This window comes from Pan troglodytes, chromosome 15 (genome assembly GCF_028858775.2).
Source record: "Pan troglodytes isolate AG18354 chromosome 15, NHGRI_mPanTro3-v2.0_pri, whole genome shotgun sequence".
Classification (NCBI taxonomy): domain Eukaryota; kingdom Metazoa; phylum Chordata; class Mammalia; order Primates; family Hominidae; genus Pan; species Pan troglodytes.
In genome coordinates this window covers 68,654,034-68,673,924 of record NC_072413.2, presented here as the reverse complement: position 1 = coordinate 68,673,924, position 19,891 = coordinate 68,654,034, and the positions used below count along the sequence as shown (strand labels likewise).

The window sequence follows — 19,891 nt, the reverse complement described above, 5'->3', positions numbered from 1 at the left end:
GCTCTGGGCCTATTGTAAACTCTTTCCCCTGGCTATTCACTGTTGAGATCTCAGTGGTTTATGAACACTATTATATGCCTATCACCAAGGATGCAAAAATGAGTAAGACACATGGTCTTACTGGGCCTAATAGCATGTGCCTGTAATCTCAGCTGCTTGGGAGGCTGAGGCAGGAGGATTGCTTGAGCTCAGGACTTCAAGACCAGCCTGTGCAACATAGTGAGACCCCATCTCAAAAAAAAAAAAAAGAAGACACATGGTCCCTGCCCTTGAACTTTTGTCTAATGTGACAGACAAACATGTAAACTAATAATTAGATGCTCAACCCTTGGCTGAATAGCCAGAGATTACCTTTTAAAAATTCAAGTTTGTTGTTCTTAGAATAAGCTAATTCTTATTCAGGTCACTGCCCAAATATTTTGTGGATGAACCTTTCTTTTATATTTTTAGCAAGATGCTATACTGGTTAAAAGACTTCGTTTAAACACTTACCCATACTCTTATCCCACACTTGCCTATGTAAAAGCTCAAAATTTCCCCTCTGAACACCCATACTAACACCCCCATCTTGCTCTTTGTTCTTTTGAGTAGGCCCTTACCAGTCAAACGGTTTTGGTTCCCACCTCAAGATCATGGTATGTCTCAGTAGATGATAAAGAACTATTTGCTCCAGCTCCTATTATTGGCCTATACCTATGATCACAGCTTCCCAGTGCATCCCAGGTTCCTCTTCCTTAGTCTTCTACATTCCATTCTGTTCTGGTCTGGTCTACACTATTCTTTTTTTGAGACAGGGTCTCACTTTGTCGCCCAGGCCGAGCGCAGCTCACTATAGCCTCGACCTCCTGGGCTTAAGCAATCCTTCTCTCAGCCATCCGAGTAGCTGGAACTACAGGCATGCACCACACCCAGCTAATTAAAAAAAAATGTTTTCTGGCTGGGCGCGGTGGCTCACGCCTGTAATCCCAGCACTTTGGGAGGCTGAGGCAGGTGGATCATCTGAGGTCGGGAGTTCGAGACCAGCCTGACCAACATGGAGAAACCCTGTCTCTACTAAAAATACAAAATTAGCCGGGCGTGGTGGTGCATGTCTGTAATCCCAGCTACTCAGGAAGGCTGAGGCAGGACAATTGCTTGAACCTGGGAGGCAGAGGTTGCAGTGAGCCGAGATTGTGCCATTGCACTCCAGCCTGGGCAACAAGAGCGAAACTCCGTCCCAAAAAAAAAAAAAAAAAACTCCTAACTCACCCTCCCAAAGTGTTGGGATTACAGGCATGAGCCACTGTGCCTGGCTGGCACTATTCCTATTTTTTTTTTAGATTAGGGTCTCACTATGTTGCCCAGACTGGTCTTAAACACCCGAGCTCAAGCAATCTACTTGCCTTATCCTTCCAAGTAACTAGGATTATAGGCACATGGCTGTCACACCAGTGAGACCATGTGTCTTCCCCACTTTTGCATCCTTGATGATAGGCATATGATAGTGTTCATAACCCACTGATCTCTCACCAGTTAGTAGCCAGAGGAAAGAGTTTAGAATACAGGCCAAGGGCAAGGAAAAGAAGTGCACCTCGAAAGCTCTTTTTTTTTGAGATGGAGTTTTACTCTTATTGCCCAGGCTGGAGTGCAATGGCGCGATCTCGGCTCACTGCAACCTCCGCCTCCCGGGTTCAAGCGATTCTCCTGCCTCAGCCTCCCAAAGTGTTGGGATTACAGGCATGTGCCACCACGCCCAGCTAATTTTGTATTTTAAGTAGTGACAGGGTTTCTCCATGTTGGTCAGGCTGGTCTTGAACTCCTGACCTCAGGTGATCCGCCCGCTTCAGCCTCCCAAAGTGCTGGGATTACAGGCGTGAGCCACTGCACCCGGCTATTGAATACTGTTCTATTCAGAGGTGCAAAGCCATCAGCCAATTCTAGACCCCTTGAGCTGCCTGAAATTTAATGAGAAGCTGATTTTGTTACCGTCTTCTTGCTTGTTTGCTCTTAGAAAAGCATCCATAACTTCCCGTAACTCAGACAAGTCAAGGGGTTGAAAAGTGAGGCAAGAAAACGGAGCTGCACAGAGACAATGGGTAGAGCTGCCAGGTTATGAACTAGGCCAACATGTGACCTTCCCAGCAAAGCTCAAGATTCTGGTTCCCATTCCTGATAGGGCTCCAGAGGTCAGAGGCCAGACCCCAATCATTATGCAGCAATTCCAGACGGAGAAACTGTTTGGGGGCCTGAATAGCCAAATGTGCCAGTGGGAGGGTAAAGGAAGCACCTCCACCTTATTCTCTTAAAACAAGCACCTTTTGGTTGGAAATCATAGCTTTTCTTTTGTTTAAGTGGTAACTGGTAGAATTTTTATATTTACTTTTAGATTAACTATTTAAAGGAAAAATCAACTCATATGGTCAGGGGAGGAGAGAAGACACATATTATGGTTTTTAAAATCCAACTGTCTTTTCTTAGAGTTGGATAAAAGGCAGGAAGGGAGGCCAGAGGTTTTGCAGGGAAATCCCTTAAATATGCCTCTTTTCTTTGCTTTGCTTCATCAGCAAACATTTATTATGATATGCATATTACAATATGCAAGAATAGGTCCTTCTGCCTGAAATATCCTTCCTTCTCCTCCTTTCCTTTACAGCTTGGGCCTAATCAACAACCATTTATTCTTCGGACCTCAGCTCCCTGAGACTTTTCTCCCTTGAATAGTGATAAGGCTTAAAATGCAAACTGCCCCCAAAACCTCAAGTACGTGGAGGTATTATTAATCATTTGTAGATTTTTTGCTGAAGGCACTTTTGATGTGGAAGGGAGGAAGGGTAGAGAACAGGGGCTTGAAGTGAGTGGGAGGTGGGGGCTGTAAGGTGGTCCCGTAGAGGGTAGCAGGGAGGTTTAGGAACGGGAAGCTGGGGATCTCACAGATTAATTTGGCCAACTTCTCAAGTTCTGAGGATGCTTGAAATTTAAATCAGATTTTTATCCTGGACATTCAGAACCTGATGTGGTTTTATTCCAGGTGAAGGAGAGATTAAAGTAGTCAGAGTGGGTTAGTACCAGATACAATTTAGGCTGAGAAGAGGATGTGCAAGCCCTTGACATCCTGGGGAGAATGGAGTGCTCACCATCTTGGGAAACAGTTTCCAACATCACAGTGGGCCAAGAATGTGGGCTTCAGAGTTGGACAGCCTGGGTTCACACCTTGGTATTTCCACTTATTAGTTGTAAGACTCTGGGCAATTTATTTGATCCCTCTGAGTCTCAAATCTCTCATCAGTAATATAGAGGTTAGAATAATAAGTACCTCATAAAGTGACATTTACAAACCCAATAAGGATAGCAAAAAACAGTTCTGGCACACAGTAGTCAACAGATGTTTTCTATTATAGGATTGGATTATTCTGTAGGGAGGAAAATGGGGAATGAAATGGTAGGGTTGGGGGGACGGATTATAAGGGATGGATTAGGGTTGTGCAAAGAAGGACTTAGAGTTTAGTCGGGGGCAGGTGGTTGGAGGCAAAGGTGGTGTGTGGAGTCCTTACCTTGGTCCTCAAGATTTTTGGAATGGTGACATGCCAAAAGCCTTAGCGACACTTAAGAATACTGTGGTTTATTTATAAACAATATGTGGCTAGATAAAGGAATGGTCAGAAGGAGTATCTGGATACAGGGCTGGGGATTAGCTGACTCTGCAGGCTGTCGGCCTGTGCTCAGGAGTCAGGCCACTCTATCCCCTCCTGCTTAGTGTGGTCCACAGACCAGCTGCATAGCACCACCTGGGATCTTGTTAGGCAGAGCCTTGGGCTCTGCTCCAGTCCTGCTGAATCAGAATCTGCATTATAACAAGATTCCCGGGTGATTCATGCATATATTTAAGCTTGGGGGAGATGTGTGAGCTGCTGAGATTTAAAAACTCTTTACACCAGGACAGAATGCCATCAGGTGATGCTAAGAACCTGATTACATTCTAATTGTAAACCAACTTTATACTTTAGTGGGCTCATTCTTGAATAAAATCTTTGTATATGGACCAATAGCAGGAGGAAACCATATTACCAATGTGCCTTTGACATATTTAACCTTCTTGACCCTGACTCACGTGGGTACGCACACATGCATGCATGTACACACACGCACGCACACACACACACTATAACATCAGCACTATTCAGCATGAATTTTGATTACCAGACATAATTCCTGTATTAGTGATTCACTAGACATTCTCTAATGCATAATTTCTATTAATAGTCTTATTAAAAATTCCCCTATTGCCACTTACCAGGGGAGGCAGGAAATCAATTCAAACAACCTTCAGCAGTCCTGAAGGGAAACTTTTAGGTCTCTGTGCAGAGAATCCAATCCCAGAAGGACTGAGAGCCAGGTTAAAGAGTCTCTTGCTGTGTCCAGCATGGTTCCTTGAATACACCATTGCTCTGTGCCTCAGTTTCTCTTCTCCAAATGAGCCACATGATTGACAAAGAGGGTTTTAGCTTATTGAACAGACTCTCCCTTTCCTCTTTTGTTTTACTCTTCCTTTTTCTGGGTCCTAAAGAGACCCCAGGTTCTTTTAACTAGATGCTGGTGTCAACCTGAGAAGGTGTAGATTTAGACTCAGGCTAAGACAGTGAGGCTTAGAGGCTCAAAAAGTAGTTTGGTTACAGGGAGTGAAAGGGGAATAGAAGAAGCTAAAGGATTTAGTCCTTCTGCAAGCTCAATGCCAGCTCGGATGATACTTAAGAGTCCTAAATTATCTCATGCTCAAAGGTTTACAGTTCAGTCCACTGTGGATGAGGTATAAGTACCTTGCTTACACTGAATTACATGCCAAATGGGCCACTGGAATGCCTTTTTAATTTCTTCATTTCTTTATCATAGATGTTTCCATAAAATGAAGTCTACCAAGAACCTGTAACCATGCCTGATAGTCAGATACCCTGTCCCCATTGTTCTCACCTCCATCCCTTCGTGTTTTCTCAAGCCCCTTTACATGGACCGGGAAGGATCAATTCCATATGGAGTTACCTAGGATATCCTACCACGTATTTATGGAATATTAGGACTGTAAAAGACTTTACAGTTCAGTAACTCCCAAATATCAGTTTATGAACCAGTACTGGAGTTCTAGCTTCTAAATAAAATAGTTTCCTAGACCCCATCACATATATTTTTTAAAATGCTGGCTGGCTGATTCTGACACTCTGACAGATTTCTGACTCACCTTTTCCCATTTATAGGTGAGTATAAGGCCTGCCACAAGCTCAAATCCCACAGCCAGGGATGGCAGATCCAGGTTCACACTTCCTCAGGTGTGGGTCAGGTGCCTACCTGCATTTCTAAGCCCATGTGTGTGTCAGAGAAGCAGAAGCCCTATAATGCTGAATCAAAAATAATCAAAAAGTAAAAATGTAAGGAACATTTCGATAAGGTGGCCTTGACTTTACCAGAGTTCTCCCCTGAAAGAAGGGAAGATCGATGTGTTTCAAACGTCCCTCCCTGACCCCTGCCCCCAGCCTGTACTCTGCCTGTCCCCGAAGCCTCACTGCTCCGAGGTTGGGGGAGTGAGGGAATGGACTATGTCTCTCCATGATTGCACAATTTCAGTTACTTCTAAATCTAGAAATATCATCTGCCTTATAGGCTGCCAGACTCCACTTAGGACTTATCAAAACAAACAAAGCAAAGCAAAACATAAAACCAGACCAAACAACAGCTTTCACTCAAGACTCCTCAGATGACCTTGGAAACCTTCGAGGCCCTCTCTTGTAGGTGACTGACCCAGCCCTCGGTTCTTCCCTTTGGGAGCTCTTTTCCTCCCTCCACATTGGTAACTTCTATGCAAGTGACTCTCAGACCTTCTTCTGAGCCGTTCCCCTTCCCTAGCACACATCCCACCAGGATGTCCTGTCATCACCTCCCTCTTTACTGCATCCTAACAGAACACAGCCCTCTCCATCCACATGTGTTATCTCCAGGTGCCCCCATTTGGCTGGCGCTTTCACAATGCTTCTCATTTCCTAAGCTTGAAAATTGAAGGGAGGTTTCTAGTTAAGTACCCTGGACTCCATCATTGGTTTTGTCTTATGTTGGATAAAGGACAGAAGGAATTATTAAGTCTGTAGGTGGCATAAAGTTAGGGAAATTAGCAGATATGGTTGGCAGAACCAAGATCAAAATGTTCACAAGAAGCTATGAGGAAATATGGAAAGCAATATGATTATATTTAATAGGAATGAAATTGTATTGCATTAAGATAAAAAAGTTACAATACTGTATTTTTCCACTTATGTGAATGTCAGAAACAATTTTTGTTTTTGTAAAATGAATCTATAGGGCTAGAAATCAGAATAGTGGTTGCCTCTAGGAGTTTGAAGAGGAGATTGACCAGAAAGGGACATGAGAGAAGTTTCTAGGGTGATGATGATGTCCTATATTGTGATTGGTGTATTGTTGCAGGAGTGTATTCACTTATTAACTAATGCTTGAGATCTGTGCATTTTATGGCACATAATTATAACTCAGTAATACAATATATGAAATTTCTTTGGAGTAAATATTGTTTTATTATTATTTTATATTGCATTATTCTTTAAAAAGTCATGGTATAAGTAAGAGATGGGGCCACAAGCATGCTACATTCCAACTGTGGAATGATTGGATAAAAAGGCAAGGCATTTTGCAATCCAGAGGTAGGGAAATGATGATGGTTCCCTGTTTTCTGTGCTGGCCAGTATAGTTCTGTGTGCCGTATCTAAAGAGGGACACTAGGCCAGGTGCAGTGGCTCATGCCTGTAATCCCAGAATTTTGGGAGGCCTAAGCAGGAGGCCTGTTTGAGCCTAGGAGTTTGAGATCAGCCTAGGCAATACAGTGAGACTCCCATCTCTACAATAATAATAATAATAATAATAATAATAATAATAATAATAATAATTAGCTGGGTGTGGTGGCATGTGCCTGTGGTCCCAGCTACTCAGGAAGCTGAGGTGTGGGAATCCTTTGAGCCCAGAAGTTTGAGGCTGCAATGAGCCGTAATTGTGCCACTGCACTCCAGCCTGGGCAACCTCATCACAAAAAAACAAAGGACACTAATAGACTGAAAAACAAAGCTCAGAGCTGAAAAACCTGTTAGGAGAGGAGTTGAAGGAACTGAGAACATATAGACTGGAAACTAGGAGATTATGAAGACAGCTCAGATGACTGACTGTCCTTAAATATTTGGAACAATGTTATATAGAGGAGAAGACTGTCTTTCCCTGGGCAGGGCCAAGGCGATTGTGGATAAAAGCTACTGAAAGGCAGATTCAGCCTGATATAAGAAGGTCCATTCTATAAGGCAAAACGAACTAAATATGGAATGTGCTGTCTTTGACATAGGACTCCCTGGAAGTGTTCAGGCTGTGGCTAGAGAGCCAACTGTTGAGGACATCATAAGATTCTAATGTGAAGACCTATGGTTTCCTGAGAATCTGCTATGTGCCAGGCACTCTGCTAAAAGCCAGAGACAATCAACACCATAAGACATGGCAAAATAAATGAACAAATAAATAAAACAAAAGCCAGAGACAAAAATTAATGATACGATTATTATTCCCCAATAATTACCTAATATCAAATAATGCTTACTTCGTACCAGACACCATCCAAAGCAGTTTACATACATTATGACATTCCATTCTCAAAATAGTTATGAGGGAATGGTACTATTACATTCCTATTTTCATAAATGACACACACCACTCATACATGTTGAAGTCTGAAGTTGAACCTGACAAAGGGTGTGTGCACCAGCACGGGGACAGAAGTGGAGGCTCACCGCACAGACCGTGGAGCCTTCTTCCCCGCTAGGACTCTCTCTCATGCAGACTGCAATCTTGACTCTGTCTTGATTCAGCGGCAGCGGCTACAGAAAGGTCTGGGAGTGGGCGCACTGGACATTGCATGAAGGAGCTGGGTTAAAAGAACCAGTTGGCCCCACCAATCTGGTAACTGTTTGGTCTTCATAGGATCTTCCTGAAGGCTGTACAACTTTGGTGTCCCATATGATAGCCACTAGCCACATGTGACTGTTGAGCAATTGCAATGTGGCTAGTCCAAATGGAGATGTGCTGGAAGTAGAAATTACACATTGGGTTATGAAAAAAAAAAGTAAAATGTATCATTTGTAGTTTTTATATTAAGGATATGCTGAAATGGTAATATTCTAGGTATATTGGGTTGAATAAAATATATTATTTAAATAGTTTTATTAAGACATAATGCACCATTTAAGATGTACACTCCCTTATGCTTTTAGCATATTTACAGAGTTATGCATTCATCACCACAATCAAGTTTAGAACATTTTCATGACCTCAAGAAGGAACCCCGCACCCTTAGCTACCACTTCCCAGTCCTCTCATCTCCCTGACCCCTTCTGCTAGGCAACCACTAATCTGCTTTCTGTCTCTATGGATTTGTCTACTGTGGAGATTTCATGTGAATGGAATCATAAAATATGTGATACTTTGTGCCTGGTTTCTTTCACTTAGAATAATGTTTTAAAAGTTCATCCATGTTGTAGCATGTATCAGTACTTCATTCCTTTTTATTGTGTATAATATTCTGTTGTGTGGATATATACCAAGTTTTATGTATTCATTCATTGTCAATGTTGATGGGCATTTTGTTTTTTTTCTCTTCGACTTTGATGAATAATGCTGCTATGAACACATATATATAGGTTTTTGGGTGGACACATGTATTCAGTTCTTTTGGGTATAGACTCAGGAGTGGAATTGCTGGGTCATAGGGTCACTCTATGATTAACCATGTGAGGAACTGCCAGACTCTTCCACAGTAGCTGCATCATGTTGTGTTACCACCAGCAGTGTATGAGAGTTTCAGTTTCTCTACATCCTCACCAGTACTTGTTACCTGTCTTATTCATGACAGCTATCCTAATGGTTGTGAAGTGGTCCTGCATTGTGGTTTTGATTTGTATTTCTCTAATGGCTAATGATGTTGATGATCTGTTATTGTGTTTATTGGCCATTTGCATATCTTCTTTGGAGAAATGTCCCTCAGATCCTTTTCCCATTTAAAAATTGGATTGTCTTTTTTATTATTGAGTTGTAATAGTCCTTTATATATTCTGGACACAACTTCCTTATCAGATGTGGGATTACACACATTTTCTCTCCTTCTGTGGGTGGCCATTTCATGATGGTGTCCTTTGAAGCACAAATATTTTTAGTTTTAATAGATAAAAGGCCTAGTTTTTCTACTTTTTCTTTTGTAGCTTGTGCTTTTAGTGTCATATCTAAGAAACCATCAACTAATCCAAGGTCATGAAGATTTATACCTATGCTTTCATCTAAAAATTCTATAATTTTAGCTCTTACATTTAGGTCTTTGATCCATTTTGAGTAAATTTTTATATATAGAGGTAGGGGTCTAACTTCATTCTTTGGCATGCAGCTATCCAGTTGTCCCAGCACCATTTGTTGAAAATACTCCTTTTTCTCCATTGAACTATCTTGGTACCCCTGGAGAAAATCAATTTACCATAAATACTAGGGTTTATTTCTGGGTTCTCATTTCTAGTCCATTGATCTACTTATTGTCTGTCTTTGTGCCAGTACCACACTATCTTGATTACCGTAGCTTTGTCATAAGTTTTGAAATCAGGGAGAGTGGGTCCTCCTACTTTGTTCTTTTTCCATATTATTTTGGCTCTTTTGAGTCTCTTGAATTTCCATATGAAGTTTAGGATCAGTTTATCATTTTCTGCAATGACATCAGTTGGAATTTTATAGAGACTATGTTGAATCTGTAGGTCAGTTTGAGGAGTATTGCTATCTTAACAATTAAATCTTCCAATTCATAAACATAGGATATCTTTCCATTTAATTTAGGTACCTTTAATTTCATCCAACAATCTTTTGCAGTCTTCAGAGTGATAGTTTTGCACTTATTTTGCTATTTATTTCTGAGGTTTTTTTGTTTGGTTGGTTTTTGAGAGACAGAGTCTTGCCCTGTTGCCCAGGCTGGAGTGCAGTGGCGCTATCTCGGCTCACAGCAACCTCCACCTCCTGGGTTCAGGTGATTATCCTGCCTCAGCTTCCCAAGTAGCTGGGACTACAGGAATGTGCCACCATGCCCAGATAATTTTTGTATTTTTTAGTAGAGACAGGGTTTGGGTTTCATTATATGTTGGTCAGGATGGTCTTAAACTCCTGACCTCAGGTGATCCACCCACCTCAGCCTCCCAAAGTGCTGGTATTATAGGCATGAGCCACCGTGTCTGGCCTATTCCTGAGTATTTTATTCTTTTTAAAATTTTATTTTAAAGAGACAGGGTCTCGCTCTGTCGCCCAGGCCAGAGTACAGTGATGTGATCATAGCTCACCATAGCCTTGAACTCCTAGGCTTAAGGGATGTTCCCGCCTCAGCCTCCCAAGTAGCTAGGGCTACAGGAATGCACCACCATGCCTGGCTTATTCTTGAATATTTTATTCTTTTGGTTTGTTTCCATAGTTTTATTTTCACATAGAATGTATTATTGAAAGAAATTTTCTGTATTTCTTTTTACTTTTTAAAATGTGACTATTAGAAAATTTAAAATTATATAAGTGGCTCACACCACATTTCTAACGGGAAGCACTGCACTAGAATAAAAAGGCTGAGATTAGAGAAAACAAAGGAACATAAAATAATGGGATATATTCAAGGTACTCATGACATTATGCCCCTGGAGCTACATGTGTGAGCTAAACTTGGTCTAGAATTTTCCCTATTATAGAAATCACAAATGTTGAAGGGTTCTGACTGCACTCAGAGAAAACACACATAGCCGCTTGTTCCTATTCTACGTGGAGACGCTTTAATCAGATGTAACCTGCAGGGTCTTCTGTGATTTCTCTGCTGTTTGGGCTTCCAAAGGTAGTAAAAGTGACATTGCTTGAGCCCAGGCATGAAAAAACAGAAAAAAAGTAAGAAGACAGCTCACGTGATGTTTCTCTCAAGTCTTTTCACATTATATCCAGGAAAAGGAGTACTAGTGTATTGTCATAGGCACCAGTCTGAAGCTTACTTATCTCATCGCTCCTGCCCGCCCCACCCAGTTGGCTCCCCTCAAGAAATTCTTCCTGGAACCTCTGGAGTTGGTATAGATTCCCTTTTCTGTGTGTTCCCATGATTTTTTTTTTTTTTTTTTTTTTTTTTTTTTTTGAGACAGGATCTTGCTCTGTTGCTCAGGCTGGAGTGCAGTGGTGTGATCTTGGCTCACTGCAACCTCTACCTCCTGGGCTTCCATGATCCTCCTACCTCAGCCTCCCAGGTAGCTGGGACTACAGGCATGCACCATCATGCCTGGCTAATTTTTTATAGTGACAGGGTTTTGCCATGTTGCCCAGGCTGGTCTCGAACTCCTAGGCCCAAGCGATCCGCCTGCCTCGTTCTCCTAAAGTGCTGGGATTATAGGTGTGAGCCACCGTACTGAGCCTCCACGATGTTTTCTAAAACACTTCCTACACAGAACTGACACTGCTCATTTACTTTTTGCTTCCCTATACACTGTAAGCCCCTCAAGCAGAGACAACACCTTGTTACCAATGAACCACCTAATGAAGTGATTGGAATAAGTACTGAGTGCGGGAGTAAATAAATGAGTACTATGCTCCTTCTTTCTTTAGAACAATTTTACAGCATACACACACACACACACACACATATATATATACACATACGTACACACATATACATATATATGTGTATATATATTTTGGAAGTGTACTTTGGTTCAGTGGAAAGAGTATTGTTTGTTGTCAGGAAACTGACCTGAGTTCCAGTTCAGATTTGCTGCTTACTATCTGTGTGACCTTGAATAAATCTCTTAATCATCTCTGGACTTGATCTCTCATCTGAAAGAAAAGAGGGTTGAACTACTGAGCTTCAAGCTTCTGTCCAGCCCTAATATTCTGTGAAACTTGGAAAACAAGGCAAGTCTAGGGGTCAAACGTAGGCTCCCTTTCAGACAGGCAACTCAACGGAGCAGCTGAGATGCCCAGCCTTTCTCAGGGGCTTCCACCGCCTCCCCCTCCTCCGTGTCTTAGCAAATATTAATAGTCAAGGGCCTCGCTGAATGTGGTTTTTAATAGAATCCAATTTCAGTCCATTTAGAGTGGGACTTTTCATGCTGACTTGGTAATTTGAACTATGCCACGCCTGATGGACTGAATGCATTTTCCCTGCCTCCACTGCCCGCCCTGGGCTGCTGTGGAGAGAGTGCTGGCACTGGGACCAGGGAGTGGGGCATCTTAAAGCAGCTGCTGACCAGCTATTTGACCTCACAGCCAGTCTTGTCTTTCCTGCCCTGAGGCATGTGATGAGGATACCAAGGGCACTGGAAGGGGAGTGGGCAATGGCTGTTCTATTTCCCGGCAATTGCCGTCTCCTTGCAGCTCAGAGGCTGCTGGCCTCTGGGTGGACTGTTAGGAAGAAAACAGGGTTTATCGTTGGATGTGACTGGAAGACAGCTGATTCCGAGAACCGTCAGAATTTTTCCAACTGATTGCTGTGGAGTCTCTTTGAAGCCTGGAGACGCATGGGTTGGAGTATGAAGCTTCCTCTGTCTTTATACTCCCCACCTCCAAGTACTTGTCCTGCTTGAGCAGAGAGTAACCCAAGGGCCTCTTGGAAGGTTCCCTTCCTTCTACAGTGCAGAGAGGGGGAATGTGGAAGGTGAATGTGCAAGTATTAGCAGCCACACTTTAAACAAGGAAACTGAGGCCAGGGAGGGTGGGGGAAGGAAATAAATGTTTTTTCTGTGCTTATTCTGTGCCAGCCACTGAGCTGGGAGATACTTATTTCTTAGTCCTCCCCACACCCTTTTAAGGGATAAAACATTTTCCCCCAGCCTGCCCAAATTGGTGAAAGCCTCTCTCTACTAAAAATACAAAAATTAGCTGGGCATGGTAGTGTGTGCCTGTAATCCCAGCTACTCGGGAGGCTGAGGCAGGAGAATTGCTTCAATCTGGGAGGCGGAGGTTGCGGTGAGCGGAGACCGTGCCACCACACTCCACCCTGGGTGACAGAGCAAGACTCCGTCTTGGAAAACAAAACAAAACATTCTCCCCATGTATGGGCGAGGAAAATGAGGGTCAGAAAAGTTAAACAACTGCACCAGGGTCACACAGCTAGCAGATGTTAAAGCTGGTATTCAAACAAAACTCCATCTATCCACTGTAAAATGTTACATGGTTTGAAATGGTGGAGCGGCGTGCTCTGAAGTTTGCTGGGCCTCAGCAGTGGCCCCTTAACCTGGCTGGTTACCTCACGGCATTCAAAAAACTATCCTGAACACTATTCCTGTGAATCTGATTCAATGGGTCTAAGGTAGAGCCTGAGATTATGTATTTTTAAAAAGCTCTTCCAAGTGATTCTGATATCTTGGAAAGCACAGGGCTGCAGCACGTGGCTTCTCTTCTGACCCAAGTCTCTTAGGAGATCTTCATTTCTCAGAAGCACAGATCTAGTTCAGCCCTGCATTTACCTCCAGTAACATTTGCCACTGAACCCATTATTCCTTCATTCCAGGCTGAATGCTCAACGTTTTCTGAGTACCTACAATGTGCCAGGCATGGTGCTCGACATTCTGGCTGCAAAGATGAATATACCACAGTGCCTGCCTTGAGGGACACCCAGGGTGTGCGGGAGATGAATGTAAACTAGAAACTCTAATTTGTTGTAGCAAAAGCTAGGCTGAGGTAGGCTTGTGTTGCTTTAAGAATTCAGACTAAAGGACCAAGGAAGGCTTTCTAGCAGTGATCCTGAATTAAGGCCTATAGGAGTTAGCAAGGTAGAGAGGACTGAAGGGCTAAGGAATAGCCGATGAGGCAGAGGGAAGGAATAGCGTGGAAAGGCCCAGAGACCCAGCACAATGGCTCAGGGCAGCACAAGAAGCTGCACAGCAGTGGAATGTAGGATACTTTGGGAAGAGGACCAGGAAGTGAGGCTAGAAAGATCAGTGGAGACAAAATATGAAAGACCGTGTGTGTTGTTAAGGAGTTTGGACTTTATCCTAAAAGTGACGAGGCGCTACTAAAGATTTTATTTTTCCTGAGACAGAGTCTCACTCTGTTGCCCAGGCTGGAGTGGAGTGGCGTGATCTCGGCTCACTGCAACCTCTGATGCCCAGGTTCAAGTGATTCTCCTGCCTCAGCCTCCTGAGTAGCTGGGATTACAGGTGCCTGCCACCGCACCCAGCTGATTTTTGTGTGTGTGTGTATTTTTAGAAGAGATGGGGTTTCACCATCTTGGCCAGGCTGGTCTTGAACTCCTGACCTTGTGATCCACCCACCTTGGCCTCCCAAAGTGCTGAAGTTGTGGAGTGACATGGTCAAATTGTGTTTTGGAAGGGTCACTCTGATAGAAATAAGAGAATGAACTGTAGGCAGGAGAAGCTGGCAACAGAGGAACGAATTAATTGCAGAATTAAGAATTTATGTATGTCAAAAAGCACCATAAACAAAATTTGAAAGCAAAGCACTTGGAAAGCATATTTGCAGCATTTCTTGACAAAAATAATATTCTTAATAAAATTACAAATTGATAATAAACATACCAATATCAAATAAATAGAAAATTCACAAAGAAAGAAGTACAAATGGTCAATAAGCATATGAAAATGTTATTCGCGAAGAATCAAAGAAAGTTAAAATAACATTGACATACTATTATCCCAGCTATCAAATTGGCAAAGATTTGATAAGTGATGATACCTAGTGTTAGGGTGCAGGAAACAGGGTACTCTCTAGGATCCAAATAGGAGAGTGTTTTGGTACAAACTTTCTGGAGGGTGGTTGGCAACATGTATCAAAATTCTTAAAAATAGCCAAGCAAGTCTCTTCTTGGAGTTTATCCTAAGGAAATCGTTATAGACATGTGCAAAATTTAGCTACAAGAATGTCAGTTGCAACACTATTTACAATAAAGATTGGGAACAAATGAAATAATCACTATTTTGGGATTGATGATAAAAAAAAAAGGGTCCATCCATATAATGAAGATGCTGTTGAGAAAGTTTGATATGCCAAAAATGTTTGTGATATTATTAAGTGAAGGAACAGAAGGAGCAAAAAACAAAAAGTGTCCAATATGCTGCCATTTGTGTGTGATAAAAGAATATATACATATGTTTGACAATGTGTAAGCATCTCCACTAGGATACAAAATAAATTAGAGGGAAACTAGATGCTGGCAGACGGGGTAGGGAGAAGATTTACTTCTGACTACAGAGCAGTTTGTACTTTTTGAATTTTGTATCTGTGTAGTATTACATATTCTAAAATATAAATACACATTTGAAAAGTTATTAAAGAGTATATTCAGTGTATCCAGTTTTTGTTTAAAAAAACCCACAACTGTGTGTGCATGTGTACATTTACACCAAAAAGAACTAAAAGGTATATTCAAAAGAATACACGTTTGTCTTGGGTGGTAAGCTTACGGATTGGATTTTGTCCTTTTTTTCCTAAAACTTCTACAATACACACATGATGCTTTCACAATAATTAAAAAGCGTTAGTTTTTCCCCCAAAGAGTCCATCGCAAAAGTCCAGGCAGGGGATGACAGTGCAGGTCAGATGCCTGATTAGTACTCCAGCTACATAGGTCAGCAGTGACATCTGCAACGTATGGAATTAAATCACAGTTCTTGTTTTGGGGGGGATGAGGAGAAGGAAGCTGAAGATTTGGTAGGGAGAATGAACCTGGTTTTGTGCTCTAAAGCCTTTGTTGGACAAATGCACAGAAAATTCAGCCCTATCACCCCAAACATCAACCAATACCCCAGGTAGCTTTTTTTCTTTGGGATTATTTAACTTCAGGTCACAGTGAATGGAGTTCCAATAAGCCTGTATATCTAAGTCACCAAACAAGCAGATGACCTGGTTCTATGAGGTTGTTCTATGAGGTTCTGAGAGGCTGTCTTCATTTCGTTCTGGTTTTTGATCTTTCTACATGGGATGGCTACAATCATATCCTGGATTGTCCAGCCCTGCCCCAGCACACTCATGTAAACAAGACCTCTCTCCTGTCTCTGCATAGGGAATAATTACTCGGAGTCCTTCCTGACGCACAAAGACCAAGGGAAGACCCTGGCAGTTTGAACTCATTCTCCAGGTGACCTCTGCCCTTCTCTTCATCCTTCAGATCCTAACAAACCATCTGCCAAATCACAAACGTTCTAAGTTGGAGGCTTGGGAATGGGGGTGGGGGTGGGGGTCGGGGGGTTTGAACACATTCCCGTGTGGGGCCATAGGGTAGTTTTGGGTTAGGGTCATGTAAAGCCAGCTAGGAGGAAGAGGAAAGACAGCATAATATAGTAGGGATTGGGGAGAATGTGGCAGCTGAAACAGCTTCTTCCTTTTCCTCTTCTCCAGAGAGTGAGCTCTAGGTGAGTAATGGCAGGCCCCTCAATATTTCTAGCACCTTCCTGTAGCCCCTGTTGAAAGCCCTTGGGGAACTATGTGAATATAACTTACGCTGCTCTCTTCTGGGCCCCTCGGCTGTGATTGGATCCTGCCGTGGTGGAGCATCTGCTTACATAATTAACCCATATTTAACTTTGTGTTTCCTTTCGGTCTTAATTGTGACCCTTTCCCAATGCTGGGGATGGGTGATGAATGCTAGGTGAGTTGTTGAGATACATGCTGGCTCCATCAGTAAGTAGAATGAGCAATACACAGACATAACTATTGGACCTCAGCTGCCTTTTTCTGACCTGTCACTGCTCTGACTACTAGGGATTCTGGCCTCTGGTCTTTTTGGGCCCTTGAGTAAATACATAAGGAGGCCATGTACTATCACTGACATCATGAACACTTTTCAGGTTAATACATACTGTCCTGTTCTCAAATGGTTATAATTGCCCAATATTATACTTATAGAGAGGCAACTAAGTATAGCATAGATACTAGCCAGAGCTCTGGAGTCAGGCAGGCCTGGTTCAAATCCTAGCTATGCCACTAAAGGCCATGCAACCTTGGGATAATTAATTTTTCTGGTTTTCAATATTCTTACCCATCAAATGGGAACAGTATCCCAGAGTAACTGCATGAAAGAAATGAGATTATACATGTAAAGATCTGAAGATAATGCATTTAATAAATCCTAACTATTCACATTATTGCATCTGTATATATTTTAATTTTGTACAACATTGTCTTTTTCACTAGTCACACGAAAAATACATGAAAGTGCTCTGATAATTTTAAAGCATCATATAAATTAAAGGTGTCATTGGTAATAATCTCATATGCATTTCTTAACCCTTCCATTTCCTTGAAGACTGAGACGACATCCCATGTCCCACAGCATATTGCACAATGATGGGCAAACAATACGCCCTCAGTAAGTGTTTCTTGTTTGACTGAAGCAACATGGCATAGCATAACGAGCACAGACATCAGGAGACTAGGCTGGGATGAAATTAGTTTAAGGCAGGAGAGCCAGTCTGCAGTCATAATTTATTCATTCAACAAGCATTTGTTGAACACATTCTATGTGCTAGATGTTGAGTTCAGATAATTTCATCAAAAGAAGATTGTACAAGTTCTGACAAAGCCAAGCCCCTGGGCAGTCTCCACAATCCCAGCCCACTCTTAAAAGCACAAAGGCTGTAGCCACCATTGTCTGCCACTGGACAAACGGCCAATTGCTTTGGGGAAAGCCCCATCCTGCCTGGCTGTAAGTAGCTCTGATTGAGGGTTGGAGGAAGGAGTAAAAGTGAGGGAGTGGGCTGCTTCCAACAGAACTGACAGGAACTACTACCTGTTAATTTATTTTTATTTACACTGAATCAGTCCACAGTTCAATCCCCTAGCCTATATGATGCTCTTTCCCCTGGCCATCATCTTTCCCTCCCTGTCACCTACACAGTCAACCTGTCCCAAACCTTGGCCCACTTCATCCTGCCCTTCTGCGGTCACAGCTGCCTGCTGGGTGGGAGTCCGGGGGAATGGTATGTGTGGTCACCAGAGGGCACTGAGTGGGCTTCAGTGGCATGTGAATCCTGGCAGAGTCTCAGATCCCCGATGGGGAGAGGAGAAAGCACAAGCCAAGACAACGAGTGGGGGAAGGAGGCAGGGGCTAAGTGACGGGTGGGGGGTGGGGGTGGGAACTCCAGTGTACACATTGACAGTCTCTATGTTGGCTTCACCAGCGCTTCTGCTGTTTGTCTCGTCCCTGGATTTCTAACAGTTGCCTCCAGATGCTCTGGTTCTGGTCTGTCAGGAAGGTGTGGAAGGATCCAGCCCATGGGCTGTGTGCCTGCTGCCTGTGGGATGGTACACTTGCCAGGCTCCGCCTCTGTCAGAAGCACTGGCCAAAGTCAAAGCCACAACAGCATCCCAGCCCATGAGACTCCTCTCCAGCTGTCCCAGCAGAAGTCAGGCCCCTCTCAGTCGCTGACCTGCTAGAGGAGAGGATGTCTCCATTGTCTGGGCGACCTACCAGATTCCAAATTTGCATCTCTCCTTTTCGTACTGGGAGGAGACAAAGAGCTGGGGTGCAACAGGAGGAAAAATGAGGAGCCAGAAGAAGTGGGGAGAAAGGGACAGAACCCAGGACGGGGCTCTCTGCCAGGGGATGCCTGGAAGTCCCCGGTCAGGCGTGGGCGCAGCTCTGGAGCTGCTTCCTGGTTACATGGCTTCTTTTTCTCTCTGGGAGCATCGGCTGAGTTTCATCTCCGTCAGCTGGATATACCGAATCACGTTGGTGTCTGTGAGGAGAGAAATAAACCTTAGGGAACACCAGGTGAGGGCAACTATCACATTTACAAGGAATTAGCAAAGGCTGTGTCTGCAGACATCCAACAGGCCAGGCTCACTCAACCAAGGTCCCTTCTGCCTATCCATGGTGGCTGAGAGGGCAACTAGGTGTCGACCCTCTCCTTCACTGTCTCCCCTTAGCAAATGTGGACAGGTTGGCATGACCCAGGGGATGTGAGAGAGAATGGGTGGGAGAGGAGAGAGAATTTCTCTCCCTCTTTCTATGCAGCAGCGTATCCCAGTGGTTTCCCAGCCGGCGCAGTTAGTTTAGTGAGACCCCAGTTGGAGTTTAACATCAGGCAAGTTGCCAACTTCTCTGAGCCTCCTGTACCATCTGCAAGAAACAACCTCTATTTTTTTTTTTGTTTGTTTGTTTTTTGAGATGGAGCCTTGTCCTGTTCGCCAAGGCTGGAGTGTAGTGGTGCAATCTTGGTTTGCTGCAAACTCCACCTCTCAAGTTCAAGCAATTCTCCTGCCTCAGTAGCTGGGATTACAGACACATCCCACTGCGCCCAGCTAATTCTTGTATTTTTAGTAGAGACGGGGTTTCATCATATTGGCCAGGCTCGTTTCGAACTCCTGACTTTAGGTGATCTGCCCACCTTGGCCTCCCAAAGTGCTGGGATCACAGGCGTGAGCGAGCCACCGCGCCCAGCCAACAAGCTCCATTTTTGAATGCCAACCTTGTGCCAGGTTTCCAACCTTCATGATCTCATTTAATCCTCACTACAATCCCGCAAGGTATGTATCCTTCTCCTCACTGTGACAAAATGGAATAGGGACCTAGCGAGATTGAGTCAGATGCCAAGGAGACACAGTAAATGGTGTGTCTGGCTGCAAAGCCTGTCTCTCCTGAGGACTGTAATACCTGCCTCATGAAATTGCTCTGAAGCCCAAAATAGGTAAGTCTAAAAGTGCTTAAAACAATGATCAACAAATATTAGTCTAATGTAATTTTTTTAAGCTTGAAGAGTTTAAAATGACTTTGCTTTATTGTCTTATTTTTGTCGTTATAAGCAGGGTCAGATGACCACCTCACCAAAACTGGGGCATTTCTTCCCAGTTCCTGTTATTAGTGAGGATGGCATGGCAG

General features: G+C 43.3%; 1 protein-coding gene across 1 annotated transcript in view; it reads right to left on the bottom strand.

The window, feature by feature from the left end:
- Window positions 1-14,449: 14,449 nt before the first annotated feature.
- Window positions 14,450-19,891, bottom strand: part of TTC9 (tetratricopeptide repeat domain 9) — a 33,814-nt gene continuing 28,372 nt past the window's right edge. Inside the window, exon 3 of the mRNA XM_016926274.4 lies at window positions 14,450-18,749. Within this exon, the coding sequence (XP_016781763.1) occupies window positions 18,670-18,749 (80 nt within the window). The 3' untranslated portion in view covers window positions 14,450-18,669. The remainder of the gene's footprint in view (window positions 18,750-19,891) is intronic.